Source organism: Ambystoma mexicanum, chromosome 1q, assembly GCF_040938575.1.
Source record: "Ambystoma mexicanum isolate Mex_15411 chromosome 1q, UKY_AmexF1_1, whole genome shotgun sequence".
Classification (NCBI taxonomy): domain Eukaryota; kingdom Metazoa; phylum Chordata; class Amphibia; order Caudata; family Ambystomatidae; genus Ambystoma; species Ambystoma mexicanum.
In genome coordinates this window covers 44,043,928-44,067,140 of record NC_090922.1, presented here as the reverse complement: position 1 = coordinate 44,067,140, position 23,213 = coordinate 44,043,928, and the positions used below count along the sequence as shown (strand labels likewise).

General features: G+C 45.5%; 1 protein-coding gene across 1 annotated transcript in view; it reads left to right on the top strand.

Moving 5' to 3' along the window:
- The window catches only part of PKD1L3 (polycystin 1 like 3, transient receptor potential channel interacting), a 130,828-nt gene extending 111,500 nt beyond the window's left edge, over positions 1–19,328 (top strand). Inside the window, exon 10 of the mRNA XM_069642533.1 lies at positions 19,323–19,328. Within this exon, the coding sequence (XP_069498634.1) occupies positions 19,323–19,328 (6 nt within the window). The remainder of the gene's footprint in view (positions 1–19,322) is intronic.
- The last annotated feature ends 3,885 nt before the right edge of the window (positions 19,329–23,213 follow it).

The window sequence follows — 23,213 nt, the reverse complement described above, 5'->3', positions numbered from 1 at the left end:
GAGGCTATCGGGGGGCTAGGGGTGGCTTACCTTTGGTGCCACTCTGGAATCCATGCAGCTCCTCCAGACTGGAGAGGGAGAGAGCAAACCTGCTTGCCCCTTGCAATCACCAGCAAGCCTGCTCACTCGGCCACTGCAGGGAAACAACGGGCACCAGCCCGCTCCAGAAGCAACTCCGCTCCGCTGAAGCAGACCAGATAAAAGAATTGTGGAAAGCCAAGCAGGACCCACTGTGCCTGGCCTAGGACAGCCTGGACATTGTAACACACCGAGCAAGCTAGCAATTAGGACAGTTACAAGGCACATGAACTGGTTAATTATAGGCATGGGTGCTGGAGTGTTGTCTTAATTCAATAACTAAGGATAGTAGTTCTAGACAGACAATTGGGTGGTGTAGCAGACCTTATACATGTTGCCTTACCATGGGCTGTGATCCATGGGAAGGGGGTCACACAGCTTCATGTCATGGGGGGAGATCAGGTCAGGAAAGGACAGGTAGATTCATGGAGTCCGTGATTGTGAAGCCGACCACCAGGCTCCCTCCGAGACTTGCCTCTGCCCCCCCTCACTCTCTCTCCGCTGCTCACAAGGTGACCTCGTCCGCCACACCGTGTGATGCACTGCCAGTAAAGCCGCAGCCAGTGAGGGTTCTGACAGCTCTGAAAGGCTTCGAACAGACGAGCAGACAGCAGTGCCTCTGGCTTGTTAGAGAACAGGACCCTTTAGCATCAAGCCATGCTGCTCGTAAACTGCTTTATTGTTGCACTGCCCCTTTCTCAGTTTCTTGACACTTGATTTGACAGGCAGATGTGTAGTCTTACCAGCCAGTCAGTGCACCAGAGATTCTGGTATAGTGGCCTAACTACAGCAGAACCAACATTAATTATCTCTCCTGTTGCTATCAGGCACTAAAATTGCTTGTGTCATCCAGAGTACTGGCCCAAAGGACAAATAGTGAAGCTTGTGTCTATGCCCGTTATGCTATGTTATTGAGTTTTGTATATCACACCTTGTGCCCTTGTCACTGTTTTTTGGAGATACAGTATCAGCAACAGCTGGATTATAGGACTAAAGCATGAGCAGACGAAGCAGGGCAATGTAACTTTGTTGCAAAGTTGATGTGTGAAGGTCTGAAAAGGTAGGGCCCTCTGCAGTGCATAACATTTAGATATTTTATGAATTGTTTGGAGCAGTGCTTAATGTGTGTTCCAGGTTACTAACATGCATTTTTTATATGGTTGTCTGTAGTGTCTGTCAGAGTGGTGTTTAAGGAGTGTGGTGTTGGTGTATCTCTTGTAAGTTAATTTGGTCTAGGGAAATTTAGTGTAGACACTTATCTTTGGGTGGTGTATGTTCCATTGCGAAACTTGTGTAGTTTCTGTGCCAGAGTTGTGTTTGAGATGTGCTGTCATTTAGGGTTGGAGGTAGGAAGAGTTTGAGGTGATAGCTATTGTCACGACCCTCGCCCAAAACCCCCTCTGGCAAACCCATTGGCCAGGTGGAGTCAGGACTCGGGCCTCTAGAGCCTGGCATCCTCTTCAAAAGCCCTCATGGGGCCAGTCCTGGCGCCTAGGGCGCCAGGCTCATACACCATGAAAAACAATGTGCTTGGTAACTACTTCATTGTATTGTCAGCCAACATGGAGGCATCCACATAGTTTGGTTCCTAAGAACCAAGCTATGCGGTCTAGTGTTTTGGGTGTTGTAGCCTACGGACTACTTTACCTGGACTATTTTGTTGGGTTATTTAAACCACACCCGAGCAAGACAACACGCTTTGCGTTACTTTGCAGCTTGCAACGTGACGCTCATCGTGTCCAGCTATTCCCTCGAACGTCGGAGAAGCAGAACCTGCAAGGAGACAAAAGGAACATCATTAGCAGCAGCATCTTACCTGCAGTCTTCATCTTTAAACACTCGCAGCAACTGAGAACAGCTTCCTCGAATCTGCACGCCTCCCAGACAGAACGACCTGAAAGAGGAAGATAGAGGCAACATTAAAGAAAGCAGTAGAGACATTTACAAATTACGAACTGCTCAAAAGGCTTACCTGGCTGGTCGCCTCTCGGCTGGCAACACTCCGGACATTCCGTTCGCGCTGAAGAACACTGCAACCGACAAGGAAGGAAAACACAGGTTAGCAAAGGCAAGACTTTGCAGCGCTGCGGATAGCGCTTACTAACCGCATCATAGCGCTCTTAATGTGCCATAATTTACCAGAGGGGCTCAACCAAGCCAGTTCGCGCCGAAGCTCCACATACCTAAGGGAGAAAAAAGAGACATTTTAAACAAAGAAAGGCATGCAGGATAGCAACAAAACTAAAGAACAGCAATAAGACCTACCGGAACAATATCAAACGGGCCGGCGTCAGTGAAGTAACTAGACCGCACTCGCCCATGAAAGACAACGCGCCCCTGCAAAGAAGGCAGGACGGAGTGCACGCCTAATTCAACCACAAGGCAGAACCTTCCCCGCAGACCACATCAGGGCAAAGCTGAGAAGCATACCAGCGAGTAACCTGGCTGGGTGGCGTCCCTGTGGATACCAGGTGAGCGTAACAGCTATTAACATATCTTGCCCAACAGACCATCCAATAACAACTCAGGATAAGCATGTTCAGCTTGGGAAAACCACAGTTGGTCGAAATGAGTTCTACACTTTGTGAGAAGCCTGAGGACATCCTCACATTTTCTTCCCTTGGATCCTCAGCTCAGGTGGTCAGGGCATGGCCATCGCCTTTGGATCCAGACCCTGGGGGTGGACAAGTGAGGGAAGATCACCTGAGTAGGGGATCCTGGGGGAGTAGAAAGAGGTTGCCCAAGGGTGAGACGCAGTATTCTCTTAGTTTTTCCCGATATCATCACCCTGCTCTCCCCCATTCTTTGCGGAACACTATCCTTCTTTTCCTGACAGTAATATACCAGACTTACCTAGTATCCCTCTAAAACACTACAACTCCCGCAATCCCTATTTCTCACTTGCTTGAATAAGTACTGGGACCAGGAAGAAACAACATAGAAGAGGAAAAATTACCTACAGGAACCAATGTACCATGAGTTCCTATTGGCAGTCTCCATTTTGTCCCACTAATAAAGTCAGGTAGGGTCAGGCATTCAAGGATAACCAGACACACCTGACTTCACTTAACTCTGGCTGGGAGTATAAAGGCAGCAGTCAGAAACAGCATTTTGAGCGAGCTGGAACTGCAGAGAGGACCTGGAGAGCCTTGAAGCCGGAAGTAGCAGATGAAGCTCTGGAGAGTTTCCAGAGGAGAAAGGAAGGGCAAGGCACTTACCCAGTGCCTGTGTGAGGCTACAGCACAGTTGAGAATGTGGTTACCAGACATTTGGTCGAAAAAAATTGGTCGACCAGACAAATGGTCGAACCAATTTGGATGAAAACCAAATGGTTGAATTTTTTATTTTTTTATTTTCACCCCTTTTTTTTTTTTTGGGGGGGGGGGTTCCCCCCCAACCCCCTTTTTTTCTAAAAACCCATTTTTGTAAAAAACGAAAACCAGAAAAATAAATATATAATTAAAAAAAAAAATTCGGCCATTTGGTTTTCGACCAAATTGCGTCGACCAAATGTCATTCGACCAGTTTTAGGTCGACCAAATGTCTGGACACCGAAAAACCATGTCTCCCAAGGGCCAAAGAAGGCAGACATGAATATTAGTTTCACCTGGGCATGTGAAGGGGAGCCCAGGTGCTTGAGGGGCAGGTGGTGAGACCCCGACCTCAACCCAGAAATCCCAGGGAGCTGCCCACAAGCGCTGCGCTATCCGGGTGAGTCTCATGACCAGAGGAATAGGGGAACCCGGTAAGTGTGTGTGTGGCTGGAACAGGAGAAGTAGGCATATGTATAATGAAAGAGGAACGGCATTGTGCAACTTGTAGTTTTGGGAAACAGCAAGATTTAAAAATCCAGAAAAGAGAAGTGGCCAAGATAAACGGCATTCTAGGACTTGCAGTACGAGAAAACTGCTAAGAAAGCAAAGTAATGCTGAAATTTAAAACGGTCGTTTTGAAATCAGTTTGATTACTAGGTTCGAGCCCGGCAGAGAGAAATCTAGATGAAAAAGGAATTTGTTGATCTTTTGTGTATGAAACTACGAGACCCAAGAGTCAGTGGAGTAGAAGAGCAACGTTTGATGAAGTTGAAAGTCAAAGTGGTCCTGTTGATGTCTGTGAAAAATCCTTGCACAATCGAAAGTCTTTGACATTAGGAAAAAGGTCCAAGCACGACTGGGGGCGACCTGAAATGTGAATAAAACTTGGGGAAGGGAGCCCCCCACCTACCGGCACTGTGATTGAAAGGTCTGTGCCCGACTGAGCGAGACCTGTTTGGATTTGAGACTGTATTTGTGCTTGGGGAAGGGAACCCCCTGAACTGTAATTTGAGAGGTCTGAGCCGAGTGAGACCTGTGTTGAATGGTGAATTGAACTGAAACCAAGTAACTTTATCTTGGAAGGCCAAGTGGGCACTGATCTACGATCTGAACTGCATCTTCAGTGTCTAGAGCCAGAGTGTGTCACACAGCCTAAGTCGGCCTGTGAGATCAAATGTGGGGAAGAGACTTTGCTCAGTCACACTGATATATAATTTGAACACTGATTTTTCCTTTTGTGCATTTACATTTCCCTCTTCACATTTATTATCTTAGAATTAGGGCAGGCATTAGGTTAGTATAGACCACTTTTATTTGATTAAAGACTGACTAGGACTGCGTTTTCTTTGATTTGATGGTCGAGACTACTCCCATTTTAGATATAGGGCTAGATAGGACTTTTCCAACCCCATCCAAATATTCAAATAAAGTTTTTGAAAACTTGCAGCTCGTGTGACTGTCATTGTTAGTTTCCCTTACAACTTCCATTCAAAACATTCTTTCTCCAGCTGTTATGCCTTGTTATGCTATATAATGTGATGTTGGGTTAAGTGATACTACGTCAGGTAACACCATGTCATGGCACACATTCAGAGGCCCAAAATGTCTAGCCTGCTGCCCAGGATTCCATTCTGTCTGCCCATTGACCCCCAAAGACACTCCACTGTAGTGCCACCCAGTCTTATACGGAATTCTGATCCAAGGTATATGATATGATATGATATTTTATTTGTATCGCGCTCGTACACAAGTGTTTCAGAGCGCGACAAGGCAAGGGAGGGGAAACAGGGGAGAACAAAACAACGATCTTACTAGGCCCAGTGACATTGAGAACGTGCAAGTGCATGGCAAAGGGAAAGGGGAAAAGTGCATGGAAGGGGGAGAGTGGAAAGTGCAGAGCAGAGGAGAACAGATAAATAATAATAAATACAAATAAATAGATAATGAAGCAATAAGAGGGGTAGTGCGGTCAGCAAGTGGGAAGAGCTGTGTTTACGGCAGCAGAACTGGGTAAGTCTGATAAGTGCATAAAAGAAGAATAATGGGGCATGGGGGAATGTGGGGGTTGCAGGTACAGTCCCCAGTGCGGGGTGTGGCCAGGAGGCAGTGCAGAAGCATGGCAGGGTGAGCCGGTACCTGGGCCCGGGGGACAGAGGGTGGCCAGGTGCACAGTTCCAAGAGAGCGGATCAGCAGGGCAGAGTGGCAGCAAAGTCAGATGCAAAGAGGAAGGTCTTGAGGTGCTTCCGGAACCGGAGATGGTTCTCCTCAAGTTTTAGAGTGGCAGGGAGGCTATTCCAGAGGGAGGCCCCAGCCGAAGACAGAGATCTCCCCCAGCTTGTTTCTTTGAAAAACGACTGACTGTGAGGGAGTTAGAGATAGAGGAGTGAAGGGCTCGAGAGGGGATGGTATTTGCGGAGGGATAGCTGAAGGTATTTTGGGTCAAGGCCCCAGAAAGCCTTGTGGACAATACAGAGGATTTTAAATTTAATCCTTGCATCCACTGGGAGCCAATGGAGAGATTTCAGAGCTGGAGAGATACGATCCGAGGGCTTGAGGCCAAGGACAAGTCTCGCAGTCCTGTTCTGGATTAGTTGAAGAGGGCGAAGAGTAGAGGCAGGTAACTTTAGAAAGAGGCTGTTACAATTGTCCAGCCTAGAGAGAACCAGAGCTTGGGAGACAGTGAGCTTCTGGGGGAAGGAGAGGAAAGGAAGAGTACCTCTGAGGAGGTGCAGTAGGAAGTTTGACTTTTTAGAGACCTCCGAGATGTGCGAGGAGAAGGAACGTTTGGAGTCAAAGATGATCCCAAGGTTCTTAGCCTCGCAGGTGGGGATGGGAGGAGGGCCAAGCAAGGCCGGCCAGAGGGAGAGGGGAAAGGATGGAGAAGGTGTGCCGATGAGGAGGATCTCAGTCTTGCTGGCATTAAGGCAAAGATCATTGGCGGCACACCAATCTTGAATGGCAGTTAGGCAATCCGAGATGAGAGAGGGAGAGGAGGTGGCCGAGGGCAGCCTGAAACTGAGTTGAGTGTCATCAGCGTAGCACTGGAAATGTGAGCATGAGTGACAATGCAGTGGGCGAGAGTTGCCAGGTATTGGTTGAAAAGGTAGCTTGATATACACCACAAACTAGCAATTAACAAAGCCAACCATACTTAATGTGCATTTTATTTTTAAATCCTATCATTGGCCCAATGTGTGTAGGTTGCACCATTTGCTGATAATGTGGCACCAGCTACCATAAACATTCCTTGGGGAGAACAGGAGGAGGGTCCCCTACAAGTAGAATGTGACCAACCCACGCATAGTCTCTGTAAGTAGCCCCTTCGCCGCCATTTGTGGGATTAGCACCCCCAAACCCAAAATGCTGATCATATTTTGCAGCCTCTCCTGGATCCTGTGGTGTTGTGTGTTAGCCCAGGGACATGTGTGTAACATGCTTGCCTGTACATTCTTTCTAGTTCTTGTCCTAAATCCCAATAATGATTGCATGTACTGCATGTGATGCTGTTTGGTCCTTTGGCTCACGGTCAATCTTGTCTCATCTCTCTTTTCTCCGTGGACACAGGACCTGCGTGAGACGGTTCATTTCCTGTATGTATATGCGATTCAAGTGTTGGGCGCATCTGTGGAAGGCATGGAAAGTTCTAACAACATCCCCCATCTCATGGAGACATTGTCCTCACTTATCTATTCCCACTTCAGCAGCTCTTGTGAATCTGGGGGGTTGAAGCAGACGAGTGCCTTCCAGGTCAAAGGTAGGTACTTGACTATGATATCTGGTAAGTGGCATGTCTGTAGAGGGAAGCAGCAGATATCACTCCTTCTTTTGTAAATCATCTAACTATATTTCCCTTCACAGCTATTCCTTCCATTCATGTTTTAATTGTGCCTAGGCAAGGGCCACAACATGCTGGTCCTTCAAACCCATGACATGGTATGGGCTTGAGTCAGCATGAGGATCTTGAACCAATGGGAAGGAATAGGTTGACTGCCGATTTTAAAATTGGTGCATGCATGCGACAAGAGAGACGAGAGGCTAAATTGAATAGGATCTTTAATGCAGATGCGTGTCGAACAAGGAAAATAACTAATATCAATGAGAATAGTAAATCTTCCCTCCACGATTCCACACACATTCCATGTTGTAGTCTACTTACACACTCACCCTCCTTCCTGCACAGTGGATAACACTATTCCCACCCTAAGTGACGCAAGACCTGTATTCCTAGATTAAGATAAACACACAGCACACCGCACAGAAATTCCAAATCATGCAAATACCCATGGGCTTGCCTGGTACAATGGAGATATTGGGCACACATCAGTATGTGCCACTGACTCCAGTGTCACTCTTGTCTAAACATCCAACACTTGAATAAGTTCCTCCATCAGTGTTCCCATTACACACAATTCAGCTAGAACACTTGGCCATCCAGCACCCACTTCCACACTCTTTAACCACACTACACATTGCCACTTCACGTTAGACACGCGCTGTGTGTCATCTAGTTCCATACTCCAGTACCACATAATTATTCCCCACTCGAATCGCAGAGCATGGTGATTTATACAAAGGTAAATCCTTCAGTGTATCTAGCTGGAGATTTATTCCAGCTAGAAAAATGTACCACAACTCGAGAGTGACTATGATCCCTTTATGCTTCTATTTCACGGTAGTGAGGTTAATGATTTTAATGCTATAGGATGGCACTCTATTACCTAGTTAAAAGTAGCTGCTAACAATTGGAGAGTCAATTGTTGCAAACTTGCTAGTGATTTCGATTTACATAATTTATATTAGCACCCAGTGAGGTGTTGTGATGAAACCTTCCAGCAAACCAGTGAGCTTGGAAGGTTGGCTTTACCTCACCTATCACCTGCCTTCCAAACTTCCTGAGAAGGGGAAGGCCATCATGTCCCAGGTGATGTGCCATCCCAACCCTGGTCACACTAAACTCCTGCAGTACCACCCCTTCATCTCACGGCAATGGCCTCCATGGAAAGGGAAAAGTGACTACTATAATTTCCTTCTCCCTACGTCCAGGGCGGCATTTTTGTTGTGTAGCTTTTTGTAAGTTGAGAAACGGCAACTGAGCTGTTTCTCAACATTTAAAAAATCCTGTTACACATCCCGGTAAGCATGTTGGGATGCTAATAGCAAAAGAAAACTCTGTAGGTACGCATCCCCATATCACCTATCATGTAATGGCACCAGGGCCCATCTTAAAGGAACTGTAGCTCTGGCCCTGGGATATTACTTAACTGGTAATGCCTGCCCATGTCTGGGTTTTATGCTTAATAATGATTTACTGCCTTTTCTATCTTGTGTCTTGGTTGGGTTTTTAGTATCTCCGAACCCTATAGTCTTTTACGATACTTTGACCACGATCATCAAACCCTAGGTGAGGTTACCATCAAGCATGTTTAAGACTAATAATTTAAAGCAAAGGTACGTTGGTGGATCGGCGGGCGTGGCCTGAAAGCGCTCTGCTCCTCTCACTTCCATGGGCAGAGTACTGCCCTCCCAGGTGGTGTCTCAGCAGCAGCCGGATGGCGACAGCTCACGGTAGCCCCGGGAGCAGTATTGTGGCAGGCCCTTCCTCCTCAGAATTTGAGTTGGAGCCAAGGAGTGCTGGGCCCAAGAGTCTGGATACACTGTCCAGAGGCATGGTGGCAGACCGAGCTGATGCACACTTACAAAGGTGCTCTCTGACCACGGCAGGCTCATGACAGCCGTACAGCCTATGGTTTGGCGTCAGGGCCGGACTGTGGATCGGGAGACCGAGCTCTGAATTGTACGTGCTCCCTGGCGTATGGGGGAGTCACCCAGCTTGCAGTGGACGGAGCATAGCACAGTGAACAGCCCAGCTCAGTTTACACCGGGTCTCGTGGTTTTGCACAGTGGTGTGAAATGGCCTTTTTCATAGGGTGAGCCTGCTGGTTTATTCTTAGCGTCTTGCCTAGCTTAGGTCCACGTTTTGATTAACCGCTTCCCATCTGACCCCCAGGAATATACTCGAAGACATTGCTGCTCCACTCTGTCCTGGCTGTTGAGTTCCACCTTGGCTTTCAAGCTAACTATTACTGTACCATGTGCTTTAAATCTTTGGGTCAAATTGTGTACATTCAAGCCTCCATAAACACCAGAGGTTCTCTACAAAGTTAATGCACGATGGCACCAGTTTCCAAAAGGGAATGAAACGGTGAGTTCTATCAGCTCCAAACCAGTGATGAAAGCTATAAAAACTGGAGGGGGTGGTTATCTGTAGTCCTGCCCTCTTTATGGCAGAGTAGAAGCATAAAGGCACCCCAGCCAAGGTTCTCTATGTGATAGCAATAGACGAGCAACCAAGGCTTAAGCTCTCAGGAGGTGATGCGGGCTGGTTCTTAAGACCAGTGTAATCCCCAAGCCCCCCCACAAAGGAATGTCCACACACTATGTTATGTACTAACACAGTTCTTTATATCAAAATAAGGTTCAATATATATACACAATTAATAACACACTTTGCACTTTGGTAAATCTAATATGGCAAATATATACAATGTCTTTGTGGTACCACACTTGACTATTGACTCCTTTAAAATGCACCAACTGCTGACAGTTCCAATGGCATACAAATCAAACAGTAATGTGTATCAGCATAGATCATAGGAAGGAAGACAAGTTGGGTTAAACAATGGCAGAATGCTGACCCCCTCTAGCTAGATGTCAGTATAAGGGTACCTGAAAATATCATAGGTCCTCCAGGTAAGATATATAGAGACTAAACAATGGACCTAGATATGTATGAGGCTAGAGGCAATACTTTCACAATTTACAAAAAACGTTCTTCTAATAGAAAAATATATTTTATTTATTTTTACACACAATTTTTATGTTCTTAAATCAGAACATATTAGCGCTACATAAATTCTTTGACATCATCGTCTCTTCGTAAATTGTGAGAGTATTCCCTCTAGCCTCATACATATCTAGGTCCATTGTTTAGTCACCCCCTCTAGCTAGAGGCAGTTTTGAGTGAGGATCCCCCCACCTGGGCCACCTGTAATATTGACAAGCCCAGTCCCTATATGTTTAAATACTCTTGTTTCCTGGTCAAAAATGTTCCACTACCCCAATGTAGCTGAGTTTAGCAGAGTTTCTTTGACTGTTTGTTGACGGATCCCTCGAGGGTGGACTCCATTTGAAGCAGGAGCCACAGGTCATCGAGATTTCTTTGAAGAAATGTGAACACTGTCATCGAGACAGCAGCTTCGACTTTCACAGTGCTCGTCGATGATCGATCATGGATGTCGAGCGCAGACGAGGCGTGCGGTGCACCTCGATGTAAAAAGTTAGTTGCCGTGAAGCAGACTCGGTGAAGAACGTAGGCCCAGCAGTGGGCGTTGTGTGTCAGCATCGACGATCGGGACTCGACCACGGCTGGCTTTCGAATCATCACTCATCGGCATCTTTGTGGATTTTCCTTGGTCATTGACGACTTCGACTTTCTCCTGTGGGATAAAGCGGTCGATGGTGATGGCTAGGGAGTCCTTCATTTAAATGTTCTTAGGCAGAGGTGGAGCGTTGGTGCTCCGGTTGTCGAGCAGCATGGCACCAAACTGTCCCCTCTTCTGGGCAACACGACTCGACTGGCTTCCAGAGGTTACGGAAATCCTCTGAACTTCCTTTGATGGCAATTACATCGCCTCTGGTTTGCCTTTAACTATTTGAATGGCCTGCTGAGAAACACCAGGGCCTCATCACAAGCTGGGCAGAGGATGGGAAAGCAACAAGGGTAGTTAAGCAGGGTCACCTACAGGCTCCATGTTTATTAATCTGTATTTGGCAGATCTTCAGCTTGCCTTTGATTCAGTAGATGGGTGCTCTGTTAAATTTGGGAGCTTGGTACTTTCCTGGTTAGGCTACGCAGATGATTTGATTATCATGCCCTACACTTTGCATGGACTACAAAAAAATTACATGCCCTGGAACAATACTCACAAGATGATTTGAGGATTAACATTGTGAAAACTAAGATAATGGTTTTTAACAGAGGGCATAAAAGATTGAGGAATTACAAGTGGTATGTCCAGGATAAGGAAGTGGAGGTGGTCAGACACTACAAATAATTTGGTGTAATTGTAGATGACCAGTTAAAATCAGAAATACACTGGTAATCGGTAAAACTAAAAGTAAGTAAAATAGTGGGAGGAATCAATGTTTTTTCAGGTACTCATGGTGGCCACAGCCTGGAAGCAATTGCTACACTGTATAGAGCAGAAATTGGATCTATTTTGACCTATGGGGTTAAAATTTGGGGCAGGAAGTTTATGTTCTGCTTAGACAAACTAGAGGCAAACACCCCAAGGAAACTGGTCAAAACAAGTCCTACACTCCCAGTGGAATACCTAACCCTGGAACTTAATCTGGCCAGCTGTAAAGCAGTGTATAGACAACAGTTAATATTGTTGTATAGGATGCTAGTTACAGCTGAAGGAGATTCATTGATATATCGCCTATGGTTTGCCTTTAACACTTTGAATGCCCCTCTTAGATAGGGTCCGCTGAGAAACACCTAGGGCCTCATCACAAGTTGGGCGGTAGCCCTTAAATGCAGCGGTAACGCTATTACCACTGCATTTAAGGGCTACCACCCAATCACGGGTCCATTTTCGGGTGCAATTATCACTGCAAATGCCCCATTGGCTCCAATGGACCCAATGGGGAATGGGGAACACCCATTACCGGCCAACCCTTGACCCGCTGCTAATAGCGCCGGACTGGTTGGCGCTAACACTATTAGCACGGGCAGTATCCCGGTGGTAATACCGCTGGGATACCACCCAACTCGTGATGAGGCCCCTAGTCTTTTGCAGTGGGGTGGGAAACTGAGTTAATTCTAACAGTAGGGACTTTTAAAACAGTTTTATGTGGTCTATTGTACTCCCAAGATAGAGATCAACACATTTTGACATTCGCATCTAAATCTACTAGTACTGAATTTGTTAGTTTTATTGAAGGTTGTAGCCCCCCCCCCCAGCGAAATAGCTCAAGGCATACCCAAATGCTAACATTGTAAGGAAATATCTAGAAATTAAATGTAATACTATGCTCTTAATGGAAGTATTGGATGGCCATATGGGTATCCCTAGGAGAGATAGAGTTTGCCGATTATGTGTCAAGCGGGTACTGGAATCCACACACGATTTGATAATAGATTGTCCAAGTTTGGACAAGATAAGGGGGAACAACCTCAGGAAATACCATAATAATGGAACAACTGTTGCTGTGCAATTACTGTGGGTGCAATTTTTAAACGGTAATGATTTTAATTTGATGTTTTATGTTGTGAATTTTACAAATGTGATATTTGATTTACTGAACAAGTTTTTTCGTTAGGAAATGTTATTGTATCTTTTGTGAGTTGACATTGCATAAAGGATTGAAGTGTGCATAAGGTATAATATATATACATATTACAGGGCCTGCGGCACCGGCCCTGTGGTTATGGTTAAGATGCTTAACTCATAGAAAGAGCTTTTTTTTGAGTGGCTGATAACTTTGCCCCCCTGGACGAATCCTCACCAAACATTGCAAAAAATGTATATGCCCCTCTCAGAAGTTTGGTGCGGTGTTGGCCATGGGGGGAAAAGTTATGGGGGGGTCCCAAAATGTGTGGAAATCCTCATAGACACAGAGATTTAATCTGGTTGACCAAGTCCACTGGGCAGCTCCATGCCAGATGTTTATTCCATAGTCTGCTCCTGTTAATTCCGTTGAAGGCTCTCCATAGATCAACAAAAGTGATGTAGGACATTTGATTTCTTTCTTGGGCTCTGCACATCAGCAAGGATAAAAGAAAAATTAGCAGCAAAATCTCTAGGCCTTTAGCAAACCCAGCTTGAAAAGGATCTTGCCTACCATTCTCCATCAACCACTTAGACAGCCTACGGAGAAGAAGCATAGCGTAGAGTTTCCCCAGCCCATCAAGTAATTCAATTGGGTGGTAGTTATTAGGGTCGCCTCGATCACCACTCTTGTAGATCGGGACTGCAGTTGCCTCCCGCCAAGAGTTCGGTATAGTTCGTGAGAGGAGTATCCCTTTCAAGATTTGATCCAGAATCTGCGCCCATTGTTCTGGATTAGTCTTAAGCATTACATTTGAAATGCCATCGGGCCCCGGCACTGCAGAGGATTTTGAATGAGTTATTAGGTTGATCAAGTTGATAACCTCATAGTCCAGGGTCCAAATTGGCTGGGTGTAGGTGGCTTCTTTCCATCTTTGGGTTTCTAAAAAATAAGCAACGAAAAGAAGGTGGCCAGGAGCCTTCTGCAACTCTGTTTATCGTGATGTAGTGTGTAACTGGTCCTGTTGAATTTATTATAGACCAGATGGCATCTGCTTTTTTCCCTTTAAGGCTATCAAGGTTGTCTGGGTATCTCTCAGAAGCATCTCCTTCCTTCGTCCTCTTATCCTGTTTTTATAGGATTTCTTTAGGGAGATGATAGTTTCGCTCACTGAGAGTGCTTGTACTCATTTTGCTATGGTCACTGCTTTCCTTGGGGCTATTTTTTTTTCAGCCACCTCCCTGTCTTATACATGATGATGGTCAAGTTTCTGCCACGGATGGTTGCCATTTGGGACCTGGTAAGGAACCAATAGTGGCACGTAGTCAACTATTGGGTCATCCTCCGAGGAAATATCAAGCCCACTATTTTCCCTCAAAGACTTGATTAGTTTTTCCACATCCAGTTTTGACATCTTCAGGCTAGATCCGTTGTTTGTTGGCTCAACTTGCGTTGGCATGCAGTAGGCAGGTTTCACCCTCTAATTCGGACAGCACATTTTCAGCTAATTGTGGTCACTCGCTACAGATGGTATTATTTCAAAAACGGTTAGAACCTCAATGAGGTCTCGTGATACAAAAACATAGTCTATTAGTGAAAGTTGCGCACCACTCTTCCACGTTGGGAGACGCAATTTGTTTTTTCTAAATTACCGTTTAAGAAGTGAAGATCTCGAGACTTCATTAGTGATGACAATTTGCTGCCTCTCTGGACGGATTTGGGGGCCCCTTTACTTGGACTGCTGCATGATATACTTAGGTCAGTCCCACACAGGGAATCTAAGTCCCCACACACACATTAAATTGAGGGATTTTCCAGTAGATATGCTTCATCACTAATTGTGCTGATGGTATCAAGCATCTGCTTTGTCCTCATCTTTATCGTATTCCAGTAGACATTTATTAGAGAAAGGTGGGTGTACCCTACTTGCTGGGCCTTTTCCGAAAGTAATCTCTTGTTCAGAATGGTATGCTGGACGTGGAAGCCGTGGTTGGTAGATTTTGTTGCTTCAAAGTCTATGCCTGCACCAATCAATGTCAGCAGGCCCACAGTCGGGCGGCCACGACCAGTTGCAGTTGCCAGGTTTAGGAAACTCTCAAAGCCACCTAATGTTGACTTGGTTGCCAGCCACACTTCTTGTAAGCATATGAAGTCTGTCTCTGTCCATGGAGTCTCCCCAGGTTTCATTAGGTGTGAGAAGCCACGTATGTTCCAGGAGATAAGAGACAGGAGGGGCCCGTCAGGCAGTTTCTTGTTTAGCTATGTAACTTGCTCTGACCTGAGCACCGTCGACATCCAGGACCATGAACTCTAATTTGGTCGTTTTTACAGGGATTGAGTTCCACAGCCTGATTATAGTGAAAGTGAAGTTTGGTTTACTTGTCTGCAACTGCAGGCCTTTGGGGTTGGGTCTTGCCAGGTCGGTGTTGGAATGAAAGGATTCCTTATCTCCATTTCTACTTTCGGCTGTCTCGTTAGCAGTGGGTGGTTGCAACCTCTGGCTCTCACCAAGGACGCCGTTATCTGGTTCAGCTCCAGTCAATGTAGAGGTTGTTGGATTTGAGAGGACTCTGAGTTCTGTGAGGTCGTATCCTAGTAATAGCAGGGAGGTTGCCGCGGCCATCAGCAGGTTTTTTACCACCATGGAGCGCAGGTGGAGAGACACCAAGTCCATCCTTTTGCTTGCAGCCATACAGCCCAAACCGCTGGATGGATTTTACCAAATGTGCGACAGGAGTGGCGGATTGGTCCCAAAAGCATGGTTTTGTAAATTTGGTGTAAATCCGTCCAGTATTCTTTTTTAAATGGCCAAAAAGTAGGTACAAAAATATCTGGGTACGGTCCACAGACTTATTTCCTGATTCCGAATCCGCAGACGACTCTGGACAAATCAGGGGGTGGTGTGACCTTCAAGTACATCATATGCACCCACTGTTTGGATACTCAAAAACGTGCAGTGCGTCCGAATTTTTGAAACAGTCGCCATGTTGGATCCATGGACTGCCGCCAGTGTCCGCGGTCAGCCCAGTAAGAAAATGTCTGACAACACATTTGCGGTTATTTGGTGGCCGAAGGAGATTCTGGAAAGGGTGGGTGAGAGGAAAAAAGTTGACATGGAGCAATTTTTATAGAGGAAAAAGGTGTGCAGTTGTCGCATTGTCCGCGGACATCATTTGGATTGCAGGGGGTTCAGGGCGAGTCTTGTTATTTGAAGGTGTATTCTACATACTTGTTATATGGTTTTTATGGTTAGACTAGACTTACTAATGGTACCTTTGTGTTAAAGCTCATGGAACAATATGGAAGTGTACAAAACAAGGTTGACTTTGTTACTTTAAATAGATGGCGAGGGGTCTATTACAAGTGGATTAAGAATGATAGTGCTAGCTGGCTGTTGTATTCGATCAAACAGATTAAGCAGAAACTAAAAAGTCTGATATATGATCTGGACTATGAACAAGTGTTAGTACATGTTGGATCGAAAGTAAATAGTGGACTATTTCTTTGCCATTTAGCTATGAGGGAAAATAAACCAACCTATCAGTGTGCATATCCAGATTGTAACACGATCCGTTGGTACCTGATGTACAAATTTAATATTTGTAATGTGCTTGTAAATCTGGGTGCCAAACTCGGCATTCAAAAAGAACTTAGATATTGCAGACTATGTGGAGTGAATACCCTCGAAACAGCATACCATTTAATATGTGAATGTGACCGCCTAGCTGAGCTAAGAAGTAAACATTTGATGAAATATAATAATAATATGTACAATTGTATTATGCTAGATATGTGGCGAAGATTACTTGATGGAAATGACATGAATTTAATTTTTTATATGATGAAATTCTATGCGATGATTTTAGATATTTAAAAAATGCTATCAAATGATATATTGATGTTTTAATGGTGATGTATTAACCTTTTTAGAAGCTTATCAGTTGTACTATGTATGTGATTTAATGAGATTTATATGCAAAACTTTAATTGTTAAAAGCAAGTTATTAAATAAATATATGGTTTGATTCTATTGTGGTGGTTGTGGGCATGGCCATGGGGAATGGCAAAGTTTTAAGTTCAAACTTTCTAGATGGCCCAAAACTGCAACTATATTGGGGGTAAGTATGATATTAGGAAGTTATAGCAAATTAGGGTGCACTGGTAAAAACCTATGAAATTCACAGAATAAACGTTGTTAAAGGGACCTTATGGTTAAGTTGAACTATACATTGGTTCATTATTTCCATTAGTACAGTACAAAATGGTAATGGAAATGTTGGATAATCTTATTAAGTCTAACTACTTTATTCAAAAATGTAAAGTAGATGGAATCTATAAGATTGAATTGGTTCTCATCATCATCACTTTATTTCGCTAACATGCTTTACCATAAAAGTCAACATGTACATTACAAAACCATACCAGAACTAGCTGACAGTATCTATATAAAAATAGCTAAAACCAATGTCGGACCAAAGTGCTTCTGTGCATGCAGTGGATGTATTTTACATATTCCTCAAACGATAGAACATCCAAAAAAGGAAATAATTGTAGCACCAGGCCGGGGCATGATTCTTCAGCCCGTCGGTAAACATGAATAGTTTAGGCACACCATTTAGCTCAAATATTGGTTTTACGGGAGAAGATTGCTCCTCTTTGTTCTTCTTATCAAGCCTAAATCAAGAACCAACCCATCTTGGACGTGGCCAAGGGAACCTTAGCACTTAGACAAAGCGCAAGGGCCCCAGTCACGGTTGAGACATGTAGTTGAAAAAAAAGATGTCTTAATGACATGTTTGGAATATCCTTATACATAGGACAAAGGAACAGGAAGTGAATTCGATCTTCCCTGGCCCCTGGACAAAAAGGACACTCTGGGCTCACATTTGCATTCCATTTCGCTTTAATAGATTTTTTTTTAAAATATATTTTTATTATTATTTTCAGGTACAAACATGGAACTAATAGCCAACCCCCAGATCCCCCCCCGCCTTCCCCCCCACCCCCAGAAGATCTTCTGGTTGTCTCTGTGTTCCAGGGAATGTCTATGATTTGAAAATGTCTGATACTCTAATGTTGTGCGGGCACCATTGCTCCATGTAGTCCAATTGCAGGTAGTCCAGAACCTCTCCCCATTCCTTTGTGAAGGTTTCTTTTGATCCCTGAATGGTTTGTGTGAGCTTTTCCATGGTTAATTGTGACCAAACATTCTGTAGCCATGCATACAGGAGTGGAGGTTCTTGTTCTTCCAGTTTTGGGCTATTGTCGCCCATGCAGCTATGAGTAGGCCCATAAAGCTTCTCCATTGTGATTTCTTGAATTTCTTGGCCGCCTGATCTTTCATTCCACATAGCCAAACTCTTTCCCCTAGATGCTCCACATCTGGGAAGATCTTTGTCACTTCCGTCTTTACTTCTGACTAGAAGCCTTTAACCCCCCGGCAGTCCCACCAGATATGCTTCCACGTGCCCAACTCTGTGCAGCCTCTCCAGCAGGTGTTAGATGTTCGGGGGCACATGGAGTGTAGCCTTTCCGGTGTATAATGCCATTGGGTTACGATTTTTAGCCCCATTTCTCTTTTTTGGATTGATCGGGTCATTTTCGGAATACTGTTCCACAGGTCTGCCCACTGCTGTTTGTGAATATCCTCCCCCAGTGTCCTTGCCCACTTGACCATGTAGGCCCATTTGACTTCTTCATCTTGGGAGTTGATGAAGTTGTATAAAGAGGAGACCAGCTTCCTTGACCCCGAGTTGGTTATTAGGTACTTTTCAAATGGCGTGAGGTTTCTTGTGGCTGCCGCTTTGATGTCTGGAGACGCCAGCCAATGCCTGAGTTGTTCATATTTGAACCTGTCTGCTTCTGTTAGGTTTAGTAGTGTTTTGCAATCTTTAAATGTTGTAATTGTTTCGTCTTGATACATTTCCCCTATTTTTGTACATCCCGCGGCCTCCCATTTTTCATAGGCTCTCGTTCCATTCCCGGCGGGAATTGGGGGTTTCGGCAAATGGGTGTGAACGGGCCTTCTACCGTGGTCATGATGCCCCTCCGCGTTTCTTCATCCCAGGCCTCTAGGGTGGTTTTCATGACTACCATGATACGGAGGTTAGGGTGTCTAAGTTGTTTTAATTTCCAGAGGGTTTCTTCCAAGGGGATATAGCTACCGCCCGATCTTGTGTCACCCAAACTGTTTGCTGGTTGTCTCCCAACCATTCCCTCAGAGCCCATAATTGTGCTGCCTGATAGTACTTACGGAAGTGTGGTAGGGACATTCCCCCACCCTGATCGGAGCATGAGGGTCGCTCTGGCGATCCTTGGGGGTTTTTTGCTCCATATATAGGTTGAAATTGCTTTAAAAAATTATTTGGGTATCCTGATTGGGGGTGCCTGAAAGAAGTACAGTATTCTGGGGAGGATGTTCATTTTTACTGCCTGGATTCTGCCCCACCATGATACCATAAGGGGACTCCAGCGCGCCAGATCCCTCTTTACCCGTTCGAGGATGGGAGGGGGGGGTAGTTTTCAATGTATAGTGCATCTATCTTGTGTGTTAGGGTTATGCCTAGATATTTAATCCCTTTTTCTGCTATTTTTAGGTCTAATGTTGCTGCTACTCCTTCAATCTCCGTTCTGTCTCCTGTCAGGTGTAAAATCTCTGATTTTTTCCTGTTTATTTTGAGGCCCGAGATTGCCCCGAATGTCTCCAGTTCTCTAATTGTTATGGTTAATGTTCGTCTCGGGTTCACTAGGGCCAGCAGCATGTCATCTGCATATGCTATTTCTTTGTGCTGTGTGCCTGCCATTTCTATCCCCGTTATGCGGGCTGACTCCCGGATTCTAATTAGGAGTGGTTCTAGAAAAATAGCATAGAGAAGGGGGGAAAGCGGGCATCCCTGTTTGGTGCCCCTAGTTATCTCTACTTTGTCGGTGACCTCGCCATTTATGGCTATCCTGATTGATGGGGAGTTGTAGTTAGCTTTTACCATCTTTATAAATTGATCCCCAAAATTCATATACTTTAGTGTTTTGAATAATATTGACCACTCTACCCGGTCAAAAACCTTTTCGGCATCGAGTGTGAGCAGAGCTGCCGGGGTATCTGTGATCCCTATTTTTTCCACTAGATGTATTATTCTTCTCAAATTATCATGTGTTTGTCTCCCTGGAATAAAACCTGATTTGTCGGTGGCTATTAAGCTGTGCAGTAGTGGGGATAGCCTTGTTGCCAGAATTTTTGTGTATATCTTGGCGTCCAAATTAATCAGTGCTATGGGGCGATAGGAGCTGGGGAGGGATGGGTCTTTCCTTACTTTGTGGAATACCAGCACTTTTGCTTCATTCATTGACAGGGTCACATTTCCGTTTTCTTTAAAGGAGTTTAAGAGTCTCTCAATACGGGAATGATTAGGTCTGCATATGTTTTATAGAAAGGGGCGGTGAAGCCGTCCGGGCCTGGTGCCTTGTTATTTGGAAGTCCGGCTATCGCTTTTTTTACTTCCTCTTCGCTAATCGGGTTCTCTAATGCTTTTCTGTCTTCATCTGGAATTTTGGGGATGGGGAGGGGTTGTAGGCACGTGTCTTGGTCGTTTTCGTTCGGGTGATTTGTTGCATATAGTTTTTGATAGAATTCTCGAAAGGCTTTCCTTATATCTTGGGTTTGTGTTTGAGTTTCTCTGTGTGAATCTCGAATGCTCGTAATGGTCGTTGTTTTTTGTTTTTCGCATAGCTGTCTCGCCAGATATCTATCTGCTTTGTTGGCTTTTAAATAGAATCGTTGTTTAAGGTACTGGAGGGATTTCTCTGCCTCTTTCATGCAGAGCATTTCCAATTGCCAATTGCCCCTGGACATGTTTTAGGGCCTTCTTGAGGTTTCTGGAGGGATGGACATTAGCTTTTCTTGTGTATCCTTTATTTTTTTTCAAGTTCTCTTTCCCAGCTGTGTCTCTGGCTATCTTTGGTGGCCTTGAGTGCTATCCGCGGGCTATGGCTTTGAATGCCTCCCAGAGTGTGCCCATTGGGATGTCCCCTGTTTCGTTTTGTGCGAAATACTCTATAATCTTGTCCCTTATCACTTCACCCAGAATCGGGTCTATAAGAATGTCCTGTGGGAGCTTCCATCGCCATAGCCCTCCCCCTTCCCTGGAGTCGTCAAATCCAGCCACAGCGGAGCATGTTCTGAAAGTGATATCGAGCCCACTTCTATTCCTTGAATTTTGCCCATGAGGCCCACCGAGACCCAGAAATAGTCTATTTTTGACATTGTATTATATGCGTGTGAGAAGTAAGTATAGCCTCTCTGTTGGCCCTTTAGTTCTCTCCATACATCACAGAGTGCCAGCTGGTCCATTTTTTGCTTGAGATGTTTAGACGGTGCACCCTGGCTTATGGGACCCCCCAATCTCCTATCTGTTTGAGGATGTCATGCTATGTTTAGGTCTCCCCCTAAGATAACTTCGCCCTTTGCAAAGCCCTCGAGTTTCTCCAACGCGTCTTGAAGGAAACTATCTTGACCTGTGTTGGGTGCATAAATCGTAGCCAGAGTTAGTCGGTATCCCTCAAGTTTCATGTTGATGAACGCGAGCCTCCCCTCCCCATCCGTTAGCCTGTCTGTTAAGATTACATCCGCGCCCTCTTTTATTGCTATCAGCACCTCTGCCTTTTTGTCTTTGGCATTTGCTTGTGCCCAAATCTTGTACCCCCTGAAATGTACTTTCTGTTTGTCTTGAGCTTTTATGTGAGTTTCTTGAAGTAGGAGAATGTTCGCCTTTTCCCTCTTCAGCAAGGTCTCTACTTTCTTCCTCTTCACTGGGGAGTTGAGGCCCCTGATATTGTACGTTAGGATTTTAAGTTTCCCCATTTTGTGTTGGCCCGTTGTGAGTATTTATGGTTCCCTGCAAGGTGAATCGCTTCTTTCTTCCGGAGTTTTCCCTCCCTTCTTCCCCCGCTTCCTCCCCAACTTCCCCCCAACTTTTAAACTTTAAAACAAATGATTTCCCGAGGAAGGCCTGGGTACCTATGTATGCTAGGGCGTTGAGCCTATCGCTCCCGGCCCTCGATAAGCTTGGTGTAAACGTCGCGGGGGTTCATAAACCCTGCATTTCCTCAGTCTTCCCTGAGATTCATATCCAAGGTCTCCTGCCGAGCCGCCGAAGTGTGTATTCTGCGACATTCATGTAAGTTCATTTCTCTACCCAGTTTGCTTCTTCTTTTGTCGTGCTTTTTCCCAGCCTCTGAGCCTTTTGTGGTACCCTCCGCTTGAATTGTTGGCCCTTCCTTCCACCCCTTCTGCTTGTATGTCCATTATGTGTAAGCCTTCGTTGCATGTGGTCACTCTTCTTTGCTTGCCTTCCCAGTTGAATAGGAGGCCGAACGGGAATGTCCATTTGTATCAAATTTCCTTCGCCACTAGTTCCTTGACCAACGGTGCCATATCCCTTCTTTTCTGTAAAGTCACAGAGGCCAGATCCTGGTACAGTTGGATCTCCGCCCCATTCATCCTGATGTGGTCCAGTTGTCGCGCCCTCTCCAAGATTTGTTCTTTTTCTGGGTACGAGGAGAGGGCTGCTAGCACATCTCTTGGTCTTTCCCCGAGTGCCCCTGTTCTTTTCAGCCCCACTCTGTCAACCCTATCGATCCCTATGGCATCTGCTTCTTCTTCCTCCAGAATGTCTCTGAAGACTTCCTGGACCGCCCTTTTGAGGTCCTTATCGAGTACCGATTCCGCCAGGTTCTTTATACGGATGTTAGATCTACGGGACCTATTTTCCAGGTTATAGGTCAGCCGCACCAGGTGTTCCTGTGTCTCCCTCTATTGCCGTGTTTAATCTTCTAGGTTCTGGACTATTCTCTCCATCGTGTCTGTCCGCTCTTCTAATTTGGCCACATCCATCTTTACTTCTTGGACCACTTGTTTCATTTCATTTCTCATTGTAGTGAATTGGTCCTGGACCGTGGTCATAAACTTGTCCTGTAGTTCCTTGAACCATGAGTGCATATCATGCCTTGATGGAGGCGGTTGGCCAACGTTGGGGTGGATGCGGTCCCCTGGGGGATCTTCCTGTGACCTTCCTCTGGTATGAAGCTGGGATTCTACCGACCACATCTGCACCAGATTTGCATTTTGTTTAGATGTCTGCGAGTTCGACATAGTAGAGGCCCCCTTCCCCTTTGTTTTAGACATGACCTCCCTGGTGTTCTGCCACCTCCGGGATGGGGGGAGGGTGCCTTGTGGTTTCTCCTGGGCCTTTCCTTCTGTTTGTTGCCCCTCGGGGTCCACCTCCTTGTTAGAGTGGGGGCTAATGGGGGCAGTAGATTTGCGGTGAGGGGGGGTGCTTTCTTTGGTGCCCCCCTCGTGTGTGAGGTCTCCTTTAAATGTTCTGGGGGGGAGGGGGCTGGTGCCAGTCACCCCCTCGTGCTCCGCAGAGAGGTTTTGTTTTATGGGGGGCCCCAAGGTAATTCGCTCCTTTAATTCCCTTCCGCCTGCGCCC